The sequence below is a fragment of the Canis aureus genome, chromosome 7 (genome assembly GCF_053574225.1).
Source record: "Canis aureus isolate CA01 chromosome 7, VMU_Caureus_v.1.0, whole genome shotgun sequence".
Classification (NCBI taxonomy): Eukaryota; Metazoa; Chordata; class Mammalia; order Carnivora; family Canidae; genus Canis; species Canis aureus.
In genome coordinates this window covers 56,937,949-56,963,082 of record NC_135617.1, presented here as the reverse complement: position 1 = coordinate 56,963,082, position 25,134 = coordinate 56,937,949, and the positions used below count along the sequence as shown (strand labels likewise).

Genomic DNA, 25,134 nt, shown 5'->3' with positions numbered 1-25,134 from the left:
AGTTTTCATGCAGAATTGAGGAAACAGGAGATAGGAGTTTGGGGAGTCCAAGGTGGCTGTGCCAGAATGGAGGGAATTGTGCAGAGAGCACTCTGAGGTCTGTAGGGTTTACCATGAGGCTTTGGCTGAGTGCTGTCAGTTACACATGTAAGAAAGGAAACTTCCATAGCTAGAGAAATAACTGCTGGAAAGCATTTGGTGAAGCAACTTCTGGAACTCAAGAATAGTTCATGTTCCCACAAGCCACAGCGGAAAGACTTCATAAGGCATAGGTAGAACCTATAAAATATTATATTACCTTAGGCTAAAGGCTTCTTTGCAGGTACTTTGGAAGCAGATTGAACTAATCCCAGAACAGAACTCAGTACAGTTTGAAAGAGTATGACAAAATCTAGCAGCCAAGCATGTAAAATACACAGTTCATTATCTGATTAAAAAAATTACCAGACATGGAGAAAAGTCAGGATAATAGCAGCCTGTAATTAGAAGAAGAATTAGTCAATTTAAACAGCCCAGAAATGACAAGAGATGATGGAAATAGCAGTAAAGACATTAAAACAGCTATTATAATTATATTTGATGTATTGAAGACAGTAGAAGAAAACACAAGCATGATGGTGAGAGAAATGGAAAATATAAAAAGACCCAAATAGAACTTATGCAGATGAGTTAATACAGTATTGGAAATGAAAAATATTACATGGAATTACCAGCTTATTGGAGACTGTAGAATGAAACATTAGTGAACTGGAAGACACAGCAATAGAAACTATCTGAAACATACTAGAGGGGCAACTGGCTGGTTTAGTCAGTAGAACATGCAACTCTTGATCTCAGAGTCATGAGTTCAAGCCCTGTGATGGGTGTGGAATCTACTTTAAAAAATACTAGGAAAAAAAAATGAATAGAACTTAGTAACTTGTGACAATATCAAGTCATTTTTTTTTCTTTTTTCTTTTTCTAAGTAGGCTCCACACTCAGCATGGAGCCTCAGGGCTTGACCTCATGACCCTGAGATCAAGACCTGAACTGAGGTAGGTCAAGAGTCAGGCACTTAATCAATTGAGCCACCTACATGCCTTGTTGAGTAGTTTTATATATGTGTAATTGGAGTCCCTGAATCAATGGAGAGAGAATGAGGCAGAAAAAAATATTTGAGGAAATAATAGTTGAAAAATCTTCAGACTTGTTGGAAACTGTAAGCCCACAAATCCAAGAAGCTCATTGAACTCAAAGCAGAAGAAACATAAAAGATGTTTCCATCTAATGGAACATCAAAATGAGTTCAATGAAAAGCTATGATAAAAAGAAAAGCATAAAGTCTAAAAGAAAATAATTCTCTACTAGCAAAAATACCTTTCAGGAAATGCAGGCAAAATACTCATTGCCAGCAGATCTGTATATACTATACAGAAAATGTTAGAAGTACTTTTGGGCAGAAGGGAAAATAATGTTATATGGGCATTTAGATAAATAGAAAGTATTAAAGAATACCAGAAATGGTAAATGTATAAGTAAATATAAAAGACATTTTTTAAAAAAAAATGTTAAATCTTGTCAATAACATCAAAACTCTTCATTGGAAAGATTTAAAGCTTTTATAATAAGTGTTGGTTTCAATGTGTGCAGATACAAGAATTTTTTAATCAGTGATATAGGATAAATATAAAATGAGGGAAACAATTCTTAATATTTTCAAAATGTTCTCATTAATCTGGCATGCCTAAATCTGGTTCAAAGAATAGAAGCAACATTAGTGCTTTGCCTAAGTAAGCTTTGGACATGTGCATTGGAGAGAGAACTAGTAGCAATCTGAGTGTTAAATATTGGTATAAAGTCTTTCTTTTTAAATAAAATTAAACATAAAGTTCTACCCTTGTTCTACCATTAACAGAGGGAACTTGTTCAAACTATGGCAAGGGCCAATTTTAGGAGCCTTAAGCCTTCTGAGAGGAAATACAGTGTATTCCACCAGTATGCATGTTCATGACTTTTATCTCTGTTAAAATCTTAATTCTACAGAAGATATACTTTGAAAAGCTCTGCTGTGTTAGGGAGGTGGGAAAAGAGGAGCTACTAGAAAACTTGAACCTGATTACCCAACTATCGTTGACTTTTAAGTGATTCCCCCTTGTCTCATGGGATACGTTTCAAATCTTAAGAATGGAGTTTAAATCTTGACTGTTTACTCCCTGCCTCAGGCCATCATGTAGATTTTCTCAAACCTGCTTAGCAATTTCCTGCCCCCTATTTTCTCAGAGGTACCTGAATGCTGGCCGTTTTGTACTTCATTAGAAGAATAATATCAACACTTGGGAGCACAAGCTTTTCACCTGCTTTTTGGAAAAAGTCTTGGACATACTTTTCAGTAACCCACTTCTTTCTCAGTGACTTGTTGTTTTCTTGGTATGAAATATGTACGAAAGGAAGGGAGCAGCTGATGTTTTGGAATGCCATATAGAAAAGCATATGAATGTGTAGGAGAGAATGTAATGAAAGTTCTATTAGGCTTATAAATCATTTAAGTGGGTATCTTTATGTAGATGTTCTCTCTCATGGTCCCAATCATATCCGTAGGAAGGGTGTAATGAGCTGCTAAAGCCCAACCTGGCTTAACACTTTTACTGGTAGAGGCAGTGAATCTGTATTCACTTGCTTGGGGAACATTTGTTTTTTTCCAGAGTTCCTATATCTGCAGGTGTAAAAGACAGAATTTATCTTATTTTTCAGTTGATTCATAAGCAGAACATAACCAGATGGTACACACTTCCAGACAGGAACTAAAAACCAACATATTAATAATGGTAATTGTTTCCTAATTAACAGAATGGGAAGGGAGAGTTGTGCTGTTAGTTGTTCCTTTTGAGGTTTTCTTGTCTCTGTATTTGGCATTAAAGGGGACAAGTTATTGTTGCTAGGAAAACATAGTTACATGCTAGGAATTCACTGCTAATACATGGAACTACAGATTTTAAGGATCTAGTTGGTTGATTTTTGGGACTTTCAACCCCAGTAAATTGAATTGTGAATCTTACCCTGTCTTCTTAATAAGGTCATACTTTACTGACTGTAAGATTTTGTCTCTTGCAGAAGGTTGTACGATTGCTGCTGGTTCCCACACAGAGGTCCAATAGCATCATTAATTCATTTGCTCAATTACTGGTTTTTTTTTCCCACATTTTTGAGAGAGATTTTTGCCTTACATTGAAGTCTAAGCTGGCAAAGTAGGTTTTGGTACATAATTCAACATATTACCTGAAATGGAAGTTTTGAGGTGTCTTTACATCTTTGCTCAGGAGGGTTCTCTTCTTCCTATGAGCCAGTAAAAGGAATGCAGAGTAAAAATACAATGCAATTGAAATGTAATCAAAAGGTATAGATTTTCCAACTGATATGCTAGTTATGGATGTTCTGTATTTTTCATATTATAGAGTGATTTGGGAATCAGTATTCAAAATACACTTAAATTATTACGTGCTCTAGAATTTTGGTATAGTACAGTTGAGTATGAAGTTAAAATCAAGATCTGTGTGTTTAAGACTCATTTAACACAGTTATTACTGGAGGTACTGAACTCAAATGCCTTTTTATCTATAATACCATCTGTAGTACATAGACTCTTGAGTTGATACCTGTGGCAGGACTCTATTGTATTATATATTTAGTATGCTTACCAAAAAGAAAACAATATTTATCTCTAATGCTCTACAAAGAATCATTCCAGTTTGAACCTAAAAATAATCTTGACCTCTCTTAAGAGGTCAAGTAGCAAGTATTCTTTACTTGTTATACTTAACCCACACATGAAACGGATTTTTAATCAACTGTTAAACATATAAAAAGAGTATGTATATGTGAGGTAGCTGGCTTCTGCCAATCACTAGGAGATTAATTTTTTTTCTGTTTCAAGTGATACTCTGATAATTGCTAGTTGAGTAGTTAAAATGCACGATAATGAGATTGTAACTATTCAGAGACTTAAAAATGAGCATAATGAGTTGACTGGAAAAAAGAAGGTGATTCCAGGCCACAGAAATAGAATATGAAAAGAATGAGAGAAAGCATTTCATATTCAGGAAATGGCTATAGGTAACCAGGAATTGTGAAAAACTAAGCTAGAAGGGTAGCTTGGTATAGTTGTTTTCGGTCTTGGTGGTATGTTAGAATTACCTGGGTCTTTTTTAAAAATATGCTGTGCCAAGGATCCTCTTCGAGAAGTGTTATAGGGTAGAACTTACGTAGTAGTTTTTTTAAAGCTCTCCATGGGATTCTAATTTGAAGACAAAATTAAGAATCACTTGTGTGATTCATAAAATACCTTTCAGTGCTATTGCAAGGAGTTATATTTAACAATTTGTTTATATCTTACTCTGCTCCAAAAAGAAAGTAGTGATGATAAGGGTTTAGAATTTATATTGTGGAAATAAAGCATGTATGTATGTGTTTCATACAAATGTGTCAATAATATATGATGCATGGGATATGAACTTATTACTATGTTTGAATACTTCTTGTTGCATTTGGGAAAAAATTCTAGCTTATTTAGTATAGTCTTAAAAGAAGAGTTTCCTGACCACATTTCCTTAGCTTAGCCTATCAGGTTTTGAGGGATCTTGGCCCCCTGTTGAGTTTTTCTAATATATTCCGTACTTGTTTTTACTTAAGTTGACTGCATGTAGTTGGACCCCCCGGTGTATAATGTCCATAGAATATGAGGGTTTTTTTTTCCTCCCAGTTACATGGTATAGTACCCTTTTCTTGGAATCCTATCTTTGTCTTGCTCTCCCCTCAGAATCTTTTTACATGTGATTCCTTCTCATTTTTCAGATTCTAGCTTAAAATGTCCAGCTTGATTTCACCTCCTTGATATTAGTCTTTTCTTTATTACTCTAAAAGTAGATATTTCTCAATGTTGTCACATATTAATTTAGATATTTTGTCTATATTTTCTTTTTCCCACATTTGACTAAACCCGATGGGGTCAAAGGTACAGGGTCTGTGTTGTGTGTATGTGTGTGAATTTTATTTGACTTTGATTCTCTAGTTTCTTGCAAAGTAAGTATATAATGCATAAGGGATATACAATACAATAATTACTGTGTAATTGGAAGACTTTTAAAAACTGGTGTGACATATTCAGGTATGTTTTTCTGAAACTATTTTATTGCTATTTGAATAGATTTGGTGGTGGTATGAATAAAAAGGAAATTGGAATGTTTAAAGAGTAAAGAATAGAAAATCCTGACTCAAACTGAAACAGCAGGAAAACAGTCTCATATAATTGGAAATCTAGAGATAGGAGTCATATGACCGCCCCCATTGAATAATTTCATTATGGACCTGGATTATATCTCTATTTGCCATCCTTAGTGTCTACTTTGCTTCAGATTGGTTTCCCTTGTGGTCATAAGAATGCTGACCTTGACAGTCAGGGCAACTTGCTATCTAATCTTGTCCGTTTGATAGGAAAGAGAGGAAAACCTTTCCATAACCATGGAATTGTAAGTCCTTTTCAGTGTCTTGTACCAATTGTGAGTACATGTTCAATTCCAGACCAATAAGTCTTATAAAAAGAATATTGTGCACTTAATACCTTGCTGTAATGATGTGAAGGTAGGTTAGGTGTGAGTGAGTCAACTACGTTATCTGCTAAAGATGTTGACATATATTGAGCCTCTACCATAAGGAAGGTGGTTTAGGTTTTATATTAGTATATCTTGTTAACTAATTAAATCCCAACAATTGTGAGGATGGGGAAATGAGGTATGAATTATAAAATACAGTTTCTGATGGAAAATACATATGAGTTCATCTTTTGACATAGAATTTGATATGAATATAGGAAATATGGGATGTGAATCTTTGTTGAGAGTTTGTATTAAGCATTTATTTATGAGTTGTGCTATCTTGGAACTTAGCTGTTAAATATATGGATATGGTAAGATTGTTCCAGAAAGTTGCTTAAATGAGAATAGGGAGAGAGTTTAGCATGGAATCATAGAATATGTACATTTATGAAGTCATTAGAACTGAAACTCTTGAAGAAGGTTGACGAGTGACCATGCAGGCAGGCAGATAATGATCTGAGTGAGAACATCTGGAAGGGTAGTGCGAAATATATACATATATTACTAGATATAGGAGAGCTGTGAAGAGTATGAGAAATTACAGAGTCATGATCTATAACGGGAGGGGAGCCCAGTAAAATAAGTCTGGCATTTAGGCCTGTGTTTCCTTTTAAGGCATTTGCCAATTCTGAAATTGGTAGCTGAGACTATGAAAAGAACCTTCAAAATATTTTGGGTTTCAAGGAGACAAAAATTAGAGTTCAGGGCTCAGAAAAAAGGAGATACCTTAGTGAACTCCTGGTCTTTGAGTTGGGTCCAAAAAAGAATTCCTTTAATAGGAAGTATACTAGTAGAAGTAGGACTAGTTCTCAGAAGCACTAAAGCCCAATTGCTAATTGCCTCAATCTGATTGGAAGAAGGTGATCTAGGATTTTACTGCACTTTAGCTTGGCTACTTGAAGCAAAGTAAACCTTTATTGCCTGGAGAAGAGGACATCATTATCTTTGTATGTTTTCACATAAATGTCTGATGTCTTGTACTCATAGAGAAATGACCAGATGTACTTGGAGATATGATGCATGACTAGAAACCAATAACAGAAAATAGAACCTGGTCCACAGATGTTTTAGATGCAGGAAATACCAGAAGCGGGAAATACCAGACACAAGCTATAAAGTATCTATATGCTTAATATACATTCAAAATAATAAAAGATTTAATTGATAATTGTTATAACTAGGAACCATATAAATGTAAATATAATGTGAATATAAGTGTAAACGAATTTGTACAAGTATAAAATATACAGTTGACCTTGAACAATGCAGAGATTGGGATGCTGAGCCATCTCATAGTCAGATAATCCCATATAAAATTTTAAAAATATATTTTTTTAAACATTTTTTTTTAATTTTTATTTATTTATTTATGATAGTCACAGAGAGAGAGAGAGGCAGAGACACAGGCAGAGGGAGAAGCAGGCTCCATGCACCGGGAGCCCGACGTGGGATTCGATCCTGGGTCTCCAGGATCGCGCCCTGGGCCAAAGGCAGGCGCCAAACCGCTGCACCACCCAGGGATCCCTTAAAAATATTTTTAATTTATTTGAGAGAATGCATGCGAGTCAAGAGAGGAACAGAAAGAGAGGGACAGACTTGACTCTGTGTTGAGTGTGGAGCCCTGGGACTTGATCCCTCAAACCCTGAGATCATGGTCTGAGCTGAAATCAAGAATCTGATGCTTAACTACTGAGCCATCCAGGTGCCCCTCCAACATAACTTTCAACTCACCAAAAACTTAACTAATAGCCTGCTGTTCACCAGAAGTCTTACTGATAACATAAATAGTTGACTAACACATATTTTGCATGTTATATGTATTATATACTGTATTCTTAAAGTAAGCTAGAGAAAAAATATTAAGAAAATGAGAATGTTAAGGAAGAGGAAATAATACATTTAATTTACAGTACTGTATTTAAAAAATCTGCTTATAGATAGGCCTGCACAGTTCAAACATGTTGTTCAAGGTCAACATATATGATCTATATGTGTAGGTATATGTTAATATATGTGCATTTTCAAAAGAAAATTTCTAAATCTTAAAATGGAAAAAAAAAAAAGATCTTAAGAGACATTGGATACAGTGGAAAGGTTTAATGTACATGTAATTAAAGATCCAGATTGGGAGGACCAGAATAGGGACCAGAAACCTTAATTGAAGAAAAAATGGTTTCTAGTCTTCCAAAACTGATGGAAAGCAAAAAGCCATAGATTCAAGAAATAATATAGAGCCCAACCCATATGGATATATGCAAACAAAACTACTCCATACACTCATTATAGTCATGCTACTATAAATGAAAAATAAGATAATACTGAAAGCAGCCAGAGAATAAGACACATTAACAGTTGCTTCTCAGTGGAAAAAAAAATTGAAGCCAGAATACAATGGAATGATGTTACCAAAGTGTTGAAGGAAATAACTGCTGACCTAGAAATATAATGCCAGTGAAAATATCTTCGGGAAAAAAAAAGATGAAATAAAGAAAATGTTAGGCCAGTCAAATCTGAGAGAATTTATCACTTGTATGCTAGGACTCTAGGCAGTTTTAAAGAGTGGTGTTATTCAGGCAGAATAGAAATGATCCCAAATGTCAACTTGGAGATACAGAAAGCAAGAGCAACAGAAGAGCTTAGATAGATAGGTAAATCTAAATATTGACTATATGAAACATTAAAAATATCTTCTGGGTTTATAGAAATAAAAATACAAGACAGCAAGGTGTAAAGGTAGTAAAAGCTTTAGAGCAGTAGAGAAATTTATGTGACTTAAAGGATATGTGCTGTAATCTAGGCAATTACAAAAAAAATGTATAGAATAATGTATAAGGTAATAGTAAGGAGAATATGGAGTAACAAAAATATGAAAAGGTGAGAAAGGAGAAAGATGAAATGAACCGAGCAAGAAAAAAGTAACAAATACTCAGTAATTACAGAAAATATAAATAGACTACACATTCCATTTAAAAGAAAAATTGTTAGACTGAAAAAAAAAAATCCAACCGTTGTCTGCTAACAAGAGACATATCTTGATAAGAATTCAGGAAGGATTCAATTAAAAGGGTGGATAAAAATATGCCAGGCAAATGGCAATCAAAAGAAAACTGGCCTAAACTATTGATAGCTGACAAAGTAGACAGAATAGCAAGAAGCAGTAAGAGGGACATTTAATTAAGGCCATGTGATTTATAAAATAAAGTTGCCTTTGCAGTAAAGATGAAGTAAATGCTTTGATTTTCATCTAAGAACTAAATCTTAATCTCTACCTCACATGTACATAAATTTGAATCCAGAAATAGTTTGATAGGTACCTACCTTATAACCAAAGATGCACTGTAGAGAAGTGTTAAAGGACATTCTTCAATACAAAAAACATACACCTTACACTGACTTATAATACCTTATGCCTACCTTATAACTTGTACCTATCTTACAGTATGCAAAAAAAGTTATATGTAGATGATGGCCACAGGTTTTCTGCAAGATACTATAAGCCAATATCTCCATGTCTTCAGAGTAGGAAACTGTTTGTTTAACAGGATATATAAGATATTAACTGTAAGACAAAAGATTGATTTTTTGGACTATGTTAAAATTCCTAATGTCTTTTACAAAGACACCATGTGGAAGATGAAAAGTTCTGCCACACAGTAGGAAATGATTTTTTACAACATGGATAAATGACAAAGTACTTATATTTAAAACATATAATGAATTTCTGCAGATTAGTAAGAAAAAGCTTGATAATGTAGTTAGGCATCTTGAATAGAAACCTCATCAGAGTATGAAGTTACCCAATTTCATTACTCAGCAAGGAAATACAAGTTAAAGCAAAGGTAAGATTCTCACCAAAATGGGTGAAATTTTGAAAAGAAAATTAACAATACCAAATGTTTGTGAAAATTCAGATGAACAGAACTCCCATACTGTTGGTGAGAATGCAAATTGTTGTATCTAATCTGAAGAATTTAAGGTGAATATATTCATACTCTGTTACCCAGCCCTGGCACTTCTCACCATATATCCAGCAGAAATGTGCTCTGTGTGTGCACCAAAGATTCAAATGGGAAAAGTTTATCATAGCATGATTTATATTGGCTCTTATTTGGATACAACACAAATGTCCATTCACAGTTCAATGAGTAAATAAATTTAGGTATATTCACATACCAAGATACTATATAGCAACATGAATTTTATGATTTTACTGATGTAAACTTTAAATCTGCGTAAGTGATCTTGAGTGCTAGAAGATACTTTTGGGGCAGCCCCGGTGGCACAGCGGTTTGGGGCCGCCTGCAGCCTGGGGTGTGATCCTGGAGACCCGGGATCGAGTCCCACGTCGGGCTCCCTGCATGGAGCCTGCTTCTCCCTCTGCCTGTGTCTCTGCCTCTCTCTCTGGGTCTATGAATAAATAAAATCTTATAAAAAAAAAAAAAAGATACTTTTGGGTAGGAGCAGTAGCTAATGTTCAGTACTTGGCCTGAGTGGTAGTTATTCATGTGTGTTTGTGTGATGATAATTTCTTGAGCTTTGTACTTAGAGCAAAGTATGAAAGTATGTTATACTCAATTTAAGCTGCTTCAGCAAGATAATTATGGGTAAATTTTTTTTGTCCTTACATTTTCTAAAAATGTTAAAGTAGACTCTCTAAGAATACATTTGTGGGCTGAGTTGGTTAAGCATCCGACTCTTGATTTCTGCTCAGAACATGATCCCAGAGTCATGAGGTTGGGCCCTGTGTTGGGCTTTGTGCCGGATGTGGAGCCTGCTTAAGTTCTCTCTCTTCCTCTGTGTCCATTCCTTACACTGCACATGCAGAAGCGGTCACTCTCAAAAAAAAAAAAAAAAAAAAAGTCATTTGTTATTTTTTGGATAGTACTGTGTTTTTCTCTTAACACATCTCTGAGTAACCATTGGTAAAGAATGGATTTGATTTTTCAGTCTGAACTTAGGCACTTGTAATCCACTCATGCCTTGGGGCCAGTATGATTATCTTGTTTTTCTATTTTTTAAAAAATAATTTTAGTTCACAGTGTTCTATCAGTTTCGAGTGTACAGTGTAGTGATTTAACAAGTTCATACATTATGCTGTGATCACCACATACATACTACCATCTGTTTCCATAATTCACGATTACCATATCATTGACTGTCTTCCTAATGCTGTGTTTTTTATTTCTGTGACTTACTCTACCCATTCTATAACTGGAAGGCTTGTATATCCCTATCACCTTCTTTTGTTTTGCTCAACGCCCTACATCCCTCCCCTCTTTGCAACCATCAGTTCTCTGTATTTATAGGTTTGATTCTCCTTTTTATGTATTCGTTTGTTATTGTTTTAAATTCCACTTATGAGTGAAATCGGATGGTATTTGACTTCCTCAGTCTGACTTATTTCAGTTAGCATAATACTCTCTTGGTCCATGCATGTTATCGCAAATGGCACGATCGTATCCATTTCTGTAGTTGTATGATATTCCTGTGTGTATGTGTGTCTGTGTGTGTGTATATACACCCCTCAATCTTCCATATCCATTTGCCTATTGATGGACACTGAGATTGTTGGTTCCATATTTTGGCTATTGTAAATAATACTGTAATAAACATAGGTGTGCATATATCTTTTTTTTTAAGATTTTATTTATTCATGAGAGATACACACAGAGAGAGAGGCAGAGACACAGGCAGAGAGAGAAGCAGGCTCCATGCAGGAGCCCGATGTGGGACTTGATCCTGGGACTCCAGGACCACGCCCTGGGCCAAAGGCAGTTACTAAACCGCTGAGCCATCCAGGGATTCCCTGCATATATCTTTTAGAATTAATTATTGTTAAACATTAATTAATGTTTTTGTTTTCTTTGGATAAATACCTAGTAGTGGAATTATTAGATCATTTGGTCTTTTCCATTTTTAATTTTTTGAGAATTGTTTTCCTGTTCTTATTCATGAAGTGGGGAACTAATCCTCATCTGCATTAACAAATGGATGAACTTAGTACATACAGCATTAGTAATGTATTTTTATATTCTGTAATAAATAAGATGGGGCATATTTCAGTTATTTTGCTATATTTTGTTAGCTGCCGTATATTTTAGCTGCTTTCAGTAAAAAAAATTTTTCCATACACGTGTTAATTATTTTCTCTAAAACTATCATAACATCTGTATCTTACATATTTCCTCCTTTGGGCATTTGGAAAACTAAAATACTTTTTTTTTTCTTTAAGTTTCCTCTTGGTTTTGATGAATTTCTAGCTAACCTAAAATTCTCCTATGTGCAATTGGATATCCACATAAAAAAGAATGAAGTTGAACCCTAACCTCATACCATGTGCAAAATTTTACTGAAAATAGATCATTCACCTAAATATAAGAGGTATAAAACTAAAACTATTAGAAGAAAACATAGGGCTAAATCTTCATGGCCTTGGGTTTGGCAGTGAATTCTTAGATTTGACACCAAAAGCTCAGAAAACAAAGTAAAAAAAATTATTAAGTTGTAATTCATTAAAATTTAAAACTTGTGTGCACCAAAGGTAGACATTACAAAGAAAGTAAAAAGATATACCACAGAAATGAGGAGTAACTGAACAATGGGAACCAGACTTTTGGGGTGATAAAAGAGTTTTGGAACTTGATAGAGTAGTGCTTGCAGGGTATTGTAAATGTACTCAATGGCTCTGAATTGTTCACTTTAAAATGTTAGGTAAATTTTATCTCAATAAAGGTAAATAAAACCTAGTATCCAAATACATTGCCATCATATATTATATAATAAATCAACATATTATTGTTGATTTAGTCGTGGTTGTACCAGGAATGATGAATCTTAGATTTGTCACCTTTGATTTCCATGAATATTTAAATATGTTCTTTTATTTTAGAATAAACTAGAGTTGAATTGGTTTCAAGCTGTTACATATCTGTTAAATATGTTCAATTAATCAGTGAACTTCTATTTAACCTTCACTATTTTTCCTGGTATTTTATATAAAAACATCTTTCTTTTTTTTAAATTTTTTTGATTAATTTATTTATTCATGAGAGACACAGAGAGAAAAAGGCAGAGACACAGGCAGAGGGAGAAGCAGGCTCCATGCAGGGAGCCCGGTGTGGGACTCGATCCCAGGTCTTCAGGATTATGCTATAGGCTGAAGGCAGGTGCTAAACTGCTGAGCCACCCAGGGATCCCCTAAAAACATCTTTCTTAACATTTTCTAGACTTTTACGTTTGATTGAGTGTTATCCTTGATACAGATGGCTCTGTTGGTTTATAGTTAGAATTGGATGGTATAATTATCATGTAATTATATGCTGCATTGTTTACTTTAAGGCCATATGAAAGTGGATTTTTGTACCAAATGATGACCATGGTTTTAATAGACTAAGCTATATTTTCAAGTGATCCAAGGAAGCTATACATAAATGATAAAACTAAAATAATGGTAATTTGTATTTTCATTATTGTTAGATTAAATCTAACAATTTTGAATGAGGGGTTTACCCATGGCTTGGAATTTTTGTTCAAGATTCCTAAATCAGTTTCTGATTGATATGAAATCTCATGAAATTATTTGTGGTCCTGTGATAGACATTCTTTACAAAGACCAAGTAAATTTTGAAAGTTATTCAGTATTGCACTTAAGAATTTCTTATTTTTACATGTATGTGTTAGACACATTTTTGCTGACTGTTGTATCATGAATATCTAGTATGTGTGCATCTATGTCAATTAAAAAATATATATTTCACCCATTACCCCACCCACTTCTCCTCCAGCAACCACCAAGTTTGTTCTCTGTATTTAAGAGTCACACATATGTATCAATTTTAATACTTGTTCTTAGTACTGGAAAGATCCAGGGACTAAGTATGTCATTCTGTATAGTGCCATGCCTTTTGCGTGACAAAATTGTTTTTATTAACATGGCTTAAAATCGTTCCCAGTGTTTATTTCCAGCATATTTTCTTATCTAATTCACAGAATTATTCATAGTGTTAATAAACTGGAAAAAATGAAATTGTGTTAATACATTCCTAGTACAATTGTGAGGATTACAAGCCTGTAATTTTCTTATCTGTGATTAGTTAGGCTAGCCTGTTTTTTCTTAACATTTGATATTTCCTTTGTCGTCATGATTATTTAAATAAGTATATTAAATGTCACTAGTTTATTATAATTTAGTCTCTGAAAGTAGTCTGGGTTTAAGTGTAGATAATATTGACCTCTGCATAGAGTAAAATCATATGTGATTTATATTTGAGTAGTATACCACCCCTTAAAGCAAAGGATACTGGGAAGACATAAGAACTGGGCATTATTTGTTGCTCAGAACCTTGTTAGTGGTCCTCCTTCCCATCAAAGCAAGTGTTTTTAGATATTTGAGCTTATTAAATTATAACTTAAAAACCGTGTACACATCCACAAATAATGTCTCTATTTCACGTTTCCAGTCTGATGTTAGCTGTAAGAAATAGAAAAAACCTAAATAATTTTGATTAATAATTTATTAAATATTTTTAAATAATCAGATGAAAAATCAGTACTGGAACAGAAACCTTCTAAACCAGCAGCTCCACAAGTCCCACCTAAGAAGCCTACTCCACCCACCAAAGCCAATAATTTATTGAGATCTCCTGGGACAATATACCCAAAGCGACCTGAAAAACCAGTCCCTCCACCACCTCCTATAGCCAAGTAAGTTTTACCTAGTTTTAATTTAGGTAATTTTAACTTAGGTAACTTACCTAATTTAGTTTATTGATTACCTTCCTTTGACATAAATTGCTGTACTGCTTTTCTAAGTGTTAAAATAATTTTTGAAGTATTTGTTTTTCAGATTTTTTCTATAGATTCTAATGATTCTCTGTTAAATGTTAACTTCATGTTCATACTAGATGAATGAATACACATTTATTAGGCTGTTTTTTACATTTCTGATTTTATTTTGATTAGTCTTATTTTGGAAGTTTATGTTTATGGGAGTAATTTTGTGGAACAGAAAGAAAAACTACTGTGCTATAATATCTTTAGTGTTATTTTAATTCACAATGTTAAAAAATGGTTATTCACATACAAGTGATTTCTACATATGTTTGATTTTCTCATTTCAGGATTAATGGGGAAGTATCTACCATTTCATCAAAATTTGAAACTGAGCCATTATCAAAACCAAAGCTAGATTCTGAACAATTACCACTTAGACCAAAATCAGTAGACCTAGATTCATTTACAGTTAGGAGCTCTAAAGAAACAGGTAAGTTAACATGTAGAAAACTGGTACATTTTTAAAAACTTGCCAATATAGTTTTCAGAAACTATTTAAGAAATTTGTATGCATTTTATGTGTGGATAGATACAGTGGAAATTAATTGAAATTTGTTTAAAATCTGTGAAGCCAAAATAGAAAAATAAAACTAAAAGAAGATAAATGAACAAAATACCTGATTCACATAAGGACTGAGAAACGGATGAAAAGATCATCCATTTGTCATATATTCTGTCCCTTTATAATGCAGTGTCCATACTACCTAACTCAGGTAGATATGAGTACATTTTAGTTTTAAAAGTTGAAGGATAAAGAGATAGATTATCAGTGCCAGGACTAGATTATATCGAAGATTATTTTTACTTCTCTATTTCCAGGTATTTTTGTTTCTAATTCAGGAAAATATGCCTTTTATGCCTCTCTCTCTCTCTCTCTCTCAGTCTCTCTCTGTATGTGTATCAGCAAGCTTTATTTTTTCAGTTCCTTAGTTTTAGGACTTTTGAACCCATCAGTCATCTTTGTCTCTTGGTCTTTTTTATACCTCTTAGTTGTAAAATGGAAAACCTGAAATAGAAGTTTTGATAAAGATCTCAATATTAGGGGCAGCCCCGGGGGTGGCTCAGTGGTTTACCGCTGCTGCCTTCTGCCTGGGGCCTGATCCTGGAGACCCCGGGATCAAGTCCCATGCCGGGCTCCCTGCATGGAGCCTGCTTCTCCCTCTGCCTGTGTCTCTGCCTCTCTCTCTCTCTCTCTCTCTCTTATAAATAAATAAATAAAATCTTAAAAAAAATCTCAATATTAAAAGTATAGCACAATCATTACTTTGTGGTAATGGCTATTGTATAGTAGTTTGCATTTGGTTTTAGTTCTTTTACATTTTCAAAGCACTTTCTCATATATATTCTTATTTTATTTTTATGGTAACTCTAAAAGGCTGGTGCTATTTTGTTTCTAAAGAAATTAAGCTATAGACACATCAAGTATCCATGATCACATAAAGCAGAAGAACTCCTTATATAAAGTGCTCATGACACTCTTAAAACTTTTAATGTCTTAATATTTTTAGCCTTTGTGTTAACATTTCATATTTACATTCTCACTTAAAGACCAATTATTACACTTAGCTTTTTTTGTTACTTTATTGTAAGACATGCTACTTACTTACTACCTTTTGAAAATTGCCAGGTGATTTTATTATTTTTCTGAATTGTTTTTTTCTTTTTTTTTTTTTTTTTTAATTTTTATTTATTTATGATAGTCACACAGAGAGAGAGAGAGAGAGAGGCGGAGACATAGGCAGAGGGAGAAGCAGGCTCCATGCACCGGGAGCCCGATGTGGGATTCGATCCCGGGTCTCCAGGATCGCGCCCTGGGCCAAAGGCAGGTGCCAAACCGCTGCGCCACCCAGGGATCCCTGAATTGTTTTTTTCTAATACAAAACCCCCGACCTATGCATGGTCTCCTTCAGTTTTTTAATTTGAATGTTTTATAGATTCTTTCATTATATATTTGGATCCTGCTTGTTCTGGTTGAAACCATATTCATTTATAATTTCTGGAAAGTGAGATGTTGATTTTATTTTAGAGACATTCATGCAAATAAATTTAGTGTGTTTTACCTGGTGAAAATTGTTACTTACTGTTAGTGAAATAAAAACAAAAAAATTATTTATAAAATGTATTTTAAAAATATCCTTTATGTTTTATTAACGTAAGTGGTAAAAATTATAGCTCCGTCAGTTCTTATTATTATCTCTTTGATTTAAAATATGGCTAGAAATAGTAATTGTATTACTCAAAAGTTAATAATCAAGGAAAAAAGATTAAGTACACACTTTTAAATTTGGAAGCAAGAAATCCATTTATATTATCTTCTGAATTTCTATAGTTTTCTGCAGTCTTCATCACAAAAATCTTAGATTTTGATGAGTCTCTTTGGGAAACTGAAGGAGTAATATTTAGTGAGAGCCTATATATTTTCTGTATTTTTCTGTTGCTTTGTATCAATTTTGACCATTTGCTTTATTTGGTTGTGTCCAGGTTGTGGAAATTATTAAAAAATTAAGTTAATTAAGATAAATTTTCACTTTTTATTTTTATTTTATTTTTTATTCTTTTAAATTTTTTATTTTTATTTATGATAGTTACACACACAGAGAGAGAGAGAGAGAGAGGCAGAGACATAGGCAGAGGGAGAAGCAGGCTCCATGCACCGGGAGCCCGACGTGGGATTCAATCCCGGGTCTCCAGGATCGCGCCCTGGGCCAAAGGCAGGCGCCAAACCGCTGCGCCACCCAGGGATCCCAAATTTTCACTTTTTAAAAAGCTCTTCTATATATAGTAACCAGCAAGCTTTGCTTCCTTTCTTAAATTTCTAGTAGAAATAACACAGGTAATAATATCAAACTATTGTTGGTTTGTAAATTTGGATTTTTTTTTTTTTTAACTTTTATCCATAACCATTATTTGCTCTTCATTAAAAAACAAAGAGGTGGGGATCCCTGGGTGGCTCAGCGGTTTAGTGCCTGCCTTTGGCCCAGAGCGCGACCCTGGAGTCCCGGGATCAAGTCCCACGTCAGGCTCCCAGCATGGAGCCTGCTTCTCCCTCTGGCTGTGTCTCTGTGCCTCTCTCTCTCTCTCTTCTATCATGAATAAATAAATAAATAATCTTTAAAAAAAACAAAACAAAACAAAACAAAGAGGTCTTGTGAAACGGTTTGTAAATTCCTAATTCCTGGCCTTTTTTTTTTTTTTTTGTTCCTTCACATAAATAAGTACATTTAGAGAAGCTGAGACATACGTAAGGACAGAATACTAACAGCATTATGACTAAAAAGATGTACATACTTTAACTAAAAAATAACCTTATTGCTAAAAAATGGTAACCATCATCTGAGCTTTTGGCATGTCTTAATCTTTGCTGCTAGAGGGTCTTGCCTTACTTAATGTCCATGGATGCTAATTAAGGTGGTGGCTGATGAAGGTTGAGGTGCTGTGGCAGTTTCTAAAATAAGATAGCAATGAAGTTTGCCTCATCAATTGACTCCTCCTTTCATGAACAGTTTCTTTGTAGCATGTGATGCTGTTTTAATAATGTTTTACCTAAAGTAGCACTTTTTTCTGAATTGCAGTCAGTCCTCTCAAACCCTGCCTCTGCTTATCAGTTAAGTTTATATACTCTTCTCTATGTTTTTTTTAAAGGTTTGTTTATTCATTCATTCAATCATTCAATCATTCATTGATTGATTCATTCATTATAGACATAGAGAGAGAGAGGCAGAGACACAGGAGGAGGGAGAAGCAGGCTCCATGCCGGGAGCCCAGTGCAGGACTCGATCTTGGGACTCCAGGATCGCACCCTGGGCCAAAGGCAGGCGCTAAACCGCTGAGCCACCCAGGGATCCCCTTCTTCTCTATGTTTTGTTGTCATTTCAACAGTTTTCATAACATCTTCACTGGGAGTAGTTTCCATCTGAAAAAACAACTTTCTCTGCTCATCTGTGAAGTTTTATCATGAGATTACAGAAATGCAGTCACATCTTCAGTCTCCAATTCCAATTCTAGTTCTCTTGCTGTTTCCACCACATCTGCACTTAACTTCCTCCTCTGAAGTCTTGAACCTCTCAAAGTATTCAATGAAGGCTGGAATCAACTTTTTCCAAACTCCTATTTGACCTCTACGATAAATCCCCAATGTTCTTAATAGCATCTAGAATTGTGAATGCTTTCCAGAAGGTTTTTAATTACTTTGTCAAAAGCCATCAGAGGAATCATTATCCATGGTGGCTATAGTCTTATGAAATGTATTTCTTAAATAATAAGACCTGAAAGTCAGAAGAAAGTCATAATTACTCTTTAGTCCTTGGACTACAGAATGGATATTATGTATTATATTATGCAGGCATAAAAACATTGATTTTGTACATCTCCATCAGAGCTCTTGGGTAATGATGCATTGTCAGGGAGCAGTAATTCTTTAGAAAGAATCTTCTGAGCACTCTAGGTCTCAAAAGTGGGATAAAAATATTCAGTAAAGCATGTTGTAAACAGATGTGCTGCTGTCCTTTTTTGTTGTTGTTCCATTTATAGAGCACAGATTTAGCATAATTCTTAAGGGCCCTAGGAATTTCAGAATGGTAAATGAGTGTTGACTTTAGCTTAAAGTCACCAGCTGCATTAGTCCCTAACAAGAGAGCCTGTCCTTTAAAGCTTTGAAGTCAGGAATTGATTTCTCCTCTCTAGCTATGAAAGTCCCAGATGGGACTTCTTCCACTATAAGGCTGTTTCATCTACAATGAAAATCTGTTGTTTAGTGAAGCAACCTTCATTAATTAGCTTCTGGATAGCTTGCTGTAGCATCTACATCAGCACTTGCTACTTCCCTTTGCACTTTTATATCGTGGAGATGGCTTCTTAAATTTCGTGAACTAGCTTCTAGCTTCAGACCTTTTTTTTGCAGCTTTCCTCTCTCAGCCTTCACAGAAAGAGTTAGGGCCTTGCTCTGGATTAAGCTTTGGCTTAAGGAAATAAACGTTGTGCCTGGTTTGATCTTTTATGCAGACTACTGAAACTTTCTCCCTATCAACAATAAGTCTGTTTGCTTTCTATCATCTGTGTGTTCAGTGGAGTAACACTTTTAATTTTCTTCACCAACTTTTCCTTTGTGTCCACAATTTGGTTAACTGCTGCAAGAGGCATAGCTTTGGGCCTGCCTCAGTTTTCTGTATGCTTTCCTAAGGTTAATCATTTCAGAGCTTTTGATTGAAAGTGAGATCATGTGTGACTCTTCATTTTACTTCAACATTTAAAAGCCATTGTAGGCTTATGAATTACCCCAATTTTGATGTTATTGTGCCTGAGAAAATAGGAGGGCTCAGAGAGAGGGAGAGAGATAGGAAACAGCTTCTTCATGGAGCAGTCAGAATATACACAACTCTTGGGATGCCTGTGTGGCTCAGTGTCGCGGCTTGGCATGATCCCAGGATCTGGGATCGAGTCCCCAGTCGGGCTCCCTGCAGGGAGCTTGTTGCTCCCTCTGCTTGTGTCTCTGCCTCTCTCTCTCTCTCTCTGTCTTATGAATAAATAAATCTTAAAAGAAAAAGAAGAATATATACAACTCTTAAAATTAAGTTCAACAACAACAAAAAAAATTAAGTTCAACATTCTGCATGGGCACAGTTCATTCCAGTTACCGTAGTAACACAAGGGTCACTGATCACCCTAACATTTATAATAGTAATGAAAAAGTTTGAAATACTGCAAGAATTATGAAAATGTGACTCAGAGGTACATAATGCTATTGGAAAAAATGGCATTGTTAGACTTGATCAGCGCAGGGTTGCCATCGACCTTCAGTTTGTAAAAAATAGTTATCTCCAAAGTGCAATAAAATAAGATATGTTTGTAAGTTTTGGAAATTGTGTGTCTATTAGAAATATTTGCTGAGCAAGTGTTATATCCCATTACTATTTTAAGCACAAGTGGTATGCTAAGACAAAAGGCTTGACTACTGATAGCATTTAGCTCCTATTCTGATCCTCAACTCAGGCTATTCCTCATTTCAAGTTTTTATTGAAATGTTTTTAGGATTTGTAATATAAAAATGTTTAAACTCGGGGATCCCTGGGTGGCGCAGTGGTTTAGCGCCTGCCTTTGGCCCAGGGCGCGATCCTGGAGACCCGGGATCGAATCCCACGTCAGGCTCCCGGTGCATGGAGCCTGCTTCTCCCTCTGCCTGTGTCTCTGCCTCTCTCTCTCTCTCTCTGTGACTATCATAAATAAATAAAAATTAAAAAAAAAATTTAAAAATGTTTAAACTCTTTTTTTTAGATATTGACACCTTAAAAACAACACTGTTCTGCAACAGATACAGCCTCAAATTTGGCATTAGGTTAAAGCATATTTTAATTTATACTTTTGACACAGTTTGAGGTTTCCAATTTCTAAAATAGTGTATGAAACTAGCCCTTTAACATGTTCAGAAAGTTTAAAATGTACACGAAAATTTTCTTAGAGTCTCATTACATAAAATAGTAATTTCAGGTGATGAGAATAGTAGTAAGCACCCTGACTTTTGCTATTTACTATTAAAAACATGGGTTTTAAATTAATTTAATAATGATAGTTATTATAGGTAATAATTATAAATGAGCTAATAGCTCACTTATCATTGTCTTGTTTCTTAATCTGTTTTCTCAGTTAAATAACAATTGAATGATCTGATATGTCTATAATACCTACTAGAATACTTGATAGGAAGATGTTATAAAGTGTTATTTCCCCTTCTTTTCCTTTCCTCTGTTAATCCCATCTCATTCTGTTTCTGTTCTTACCCATAAAGAATATAAATTCCTGACACTACTCTCAGATATGATTATCCTGTATATAAAGCCATTAATAAGCTATTTTGAAAATAAATGTCTCTTAGTATATATTCTTAAATACAAGATAATACTATAAATTGCATAGTTGTTAGAATCATGTTTTAATTTTTTTCCCCCTCTTTTTCAAACACTTCATCAAAAATTGGTTTAGGATAATCTCACTGCCATGACTGGTTAACTGTAAAGTTCACATGGTGAAAATATTTCTAAAATAGTAAGCTCTTTGGGACATAAAATTGGTTTACACATTAGTCTTAAAAGATAGAAAATTTAGTAGTAACATACCTATTACATTGAGAAAGCACAGCTGATGAAATATTCTTATAGTGTAGTATTTTATCCTTTTGCTTGTTTTTCTGTGCTAAATTATTGTGGGGTTAAAAGGAAATTTTAGAGATATATATTATTTGATCCCAAAACATTGTTAAATAGTGAAACATTCTTTGTTTTGTTTGATAGTTGATCTATTTTGTTTGAATTATTTTCTCAATATTTATTCATTTATTTCTTCCAGAAAGAATTTAAGGTAGAGTTTATCTAGTAAGATGCTTACCTGTTGAGTGGTACACACTATAAAAAATGAGTCTATATCTAAACGAGGATACAAAAACAAAACAAAACACACCCCAAAATGTAGAAATTTACCTGGAGAATAAGGGCAGAGATTAAAATTATTTATAGAGCATCATATAAGGCATAATTGAAGGTTCATTTATGGATTATGTGATTTTAAATGTTGTATAAGTTGTATTTTTATAGTGAGTTACTTAAAATATTATGCCATGTTTTTCTTTTATTATATCATATAATTAAAATTACCTCTTTTGTTGTAATTAGTTTCATATGCTGAAGACTAAAACTTGATGAAAGGTAGTTTTAGTTATAACTATATTAATGAGTTATTATTAGTGTAACCTCTAATTTTTTAACTAAAACATTCTTTTGAAGCTGTCTTGCTGTTTAGTAATTTTAAAAAGGCTTTTTTCTACTTATGGTATATTGAAATTAATACTAATTATTTTTTCTTTTTAAAGACAAAAGCATAAATCTAAAATCTAATACACATCTATGTAAGTTTAGATAAACTGCACTAGGTATATGCTAAACATTGAAATGGTTCTATTCATTCTACAACTGTTCCTTTTTCCTGCTTTGTAAAATAATTTTTTTTATTTAGTCTTTTTTCTAGACATTCCTATCCTTGACTTTTCTTTCCAGATTTTGTTTCCTAGCCTGTTTGCCATGTTTCCCTTCTTACGTGTCAGGAAATTATCCTACCTTTCACCATTTTGGTAAGATGACAATTTATAAAAGACATCAAAACAATATATTCCATATAAATAGGTGGTGCACATTGATTTTTCTTTGTAATTGTACTAAAAAGTGTACATGTTTGTCTGTCTATTCTAACCCTTTTGGTTTTCCATTTGAAAATAAAATGAAATTTATGTTGAGAAAAATTTCCTGATGAGTTTAAGATATTTTGATTAAAAAAATTAAATTGAAAACCATAAAAGTCAGTTTATTTTCTCCCAAAATTTGAGATTTCATTTGGACTTTTTAAAATTCCATGTCTTCTTAGGTAATGTGTAGAAATCAAAATGGCTGACAGAGAGGCAATGTAATTGTGAGAGTTAAGTGATTGTCATGCCTTTCATGCCATGTGTACAGTATAAATCCACTGTTAACACTCTTAGGTAAATTTTAAATGTGTTCAAATATATCATGAGTCCAAAATGTGCACTGTTTTATTTTACTAACCTAATGCCTTAAATGGAGGACCTGAGAGAGTTTAAGAATAGTAAAATTATTTGTCTTGGTGTTGTAGCCCAAAACTGGACATATGGAAGGCATTTTACATGAGCATGATCTATAATTTATAAATCTACCATTTATTTATCCTTTCAATTTCATTTATCTTCATCCCTTCCTATGTTTTTGTTTCTTTTTCTTTTCTGGACGTTGCTTAAATATGCATTTGAAAATAATCTTCACAGGCCAAAATTATTGGATTATACTTTTCAAGGTTTTTTTTTTAATAGGTTGTCAGTACACATTTATCAATGTTAAAAGCAATTTTCAACCCTTCCAATGACAGCATATTTTAACATCTTTCGAAATACTGATTTTCTTTATGAAATTTGCAAATAAAATGAAATATTTAAAATCTATTTAAATTCAAGACCTTTCACATTATATAATGCATTTTCCATTAAAGCCACTGTGTCTCTTTCTAATATTTGTTATATAATTATTTATAAGCAATTATCAAAAGACTCAACCAAAATTAGGCTGAGCACATTCGATTGATTGCCTGTTGTGATGTGTTAACCTGGTGAGTAGATACTAGATAAAGATAGATCACACAAAGTAATTCCAGAATGGGAGGATGGAAAAGAATTAACAGAGGTCAACAAATACTTAAATTTGTTATAAAACACAAAGCCAAACACTGATACTTTTTCCTATGCCTTACCTTTGTGTCCTTTTACCCCTGACATTTTTTTCTAAATTGATTACTTTGAATGTGAAAATTGATGAATAAGCTTTGAGGGCAGTAATAATAATAATTCTCTTTAGATGTTTTTAAATAAATAACAGATCACTGAGTTTGTATATCTAAGTATTTGACAGAAAGCTTTATAAACATCTAGGCAGTGGGATTGTACAGAATTAATCCTGTACCTGAAAGACTAAACCAAAGATATCTGCTGCCTTACAGAGTATCTCAGCTGTGATTAATATCTGTAGTTTGGATTCTGGGCTAAAGGAAGATTGTATTGACAGTGAAGTGTCTGGAGTTATCCTTAGGATTCTTGTATCACTTAGATATTTCTAGGCTTCAAAATTAAGGATTGCCTCTTTCAACAAGGTTTTCTGGATCATCTAGAAAAAGGGAAGGTATTATATATCGTTGTTTCAGAGATACTAATTACATAGATCTTTCTTTAAGCCAAGTTACTGGATCGAAGGTCAACCAGCCTTTGATGGTGGGAAAACAAGTAAATGATCTTTGTAGCATTTTTCTTTGATAACCTATTTGCCTTCGATTTAGAACTGTCTCATAGTTCCTATACATGCTGATGTCTAAGCAAAAGTTCAGTGAACTATGAACAATTTGAGTCCCATCTACAAAATACTATGTATATACATACATAAATATATAAAGATCCATTAAATTATCATTGGAAAGTATCAGGTACAGTTGAGTACTTAAATTTGAATATTAGGATACGACTTGAAATTTAAAATATTTTATGTGTTAATTTTCTGATATATTGTCATTACTTATGAGTTGAAGTAGGTCATCTCTTTTTACAAGCAAGAACTTCAGATGACAACTTTTTTATGATACTGTAATTTCCGGTTCAGATTTGTAGCTTTCAATGAGAACTTTTGTTGAGGTTTCTCTATTGGAAACATGAACTTTCTATTGTTTAGTAAAGTCTTATGCTATAAAATATATCAGGTAAAGAGGATGTTTGTTTTTAAGGGTGAGTGTTGTTTTCCAAATGCATATGAAAAGCACAGGTTAACTTGTGAGTCCTAAGTGGTATTCTTTTCAATGTGTAATTTGTTAGACATCCAGAAATTTTTTTTTTTTTTTATCTTTTAAAATATACAGTTATTGCTTAGGAGATATGTTTAATTCTGTTCTCCAGATATTGTAAATTTTGATGACATAGCTTCCTCAGAAAACTTGCTACATCTTACTGCAAACAGACCGAAGATGCCTGGAAGAAGGTTGCCTGGACGCTTCAATGGTGGACATTCTGTGAGTACAACTTCCTGTTTGTAAAACAGAGAATTTAGCAGATCCAGAATCCTTCTAAAGATGAGTGTGATGGAGA

At 33.8% G+C, this 25,134-nt stretch overlaps 1 protein-coding gene across 3 annotated transcripts in view; it reads left to right on the top strand.

Annotated features, from left to right (window-relative positions):
• Positions 1–25,134, top strand: part of CD2AP (CD2 associated protein) — a 144,658-nt gene that overhangs the window by 106,340 nt on the left and 13,184 nt on the right. For all 3 annotated transcript variants that reach the window (XM_077903736.1, XM_077903737.1, XM_077903738.1), the window contains 3 exons: positions 14,165–14,330; positions 14,747–14,889; positions 24,946–25,058. In XM_077903736.1, coding sequence (XP_077759862.1) covers positions 14,165–14,330; positions 14,747–14,889; positions 24,946–25,058 — 422 coding nt within the window. The remainder of the gene's footprint in view (positions 1–14,164; positions 14,331–14,746; positions 14,890–24,945; positions 25,059–25,134) is intronic.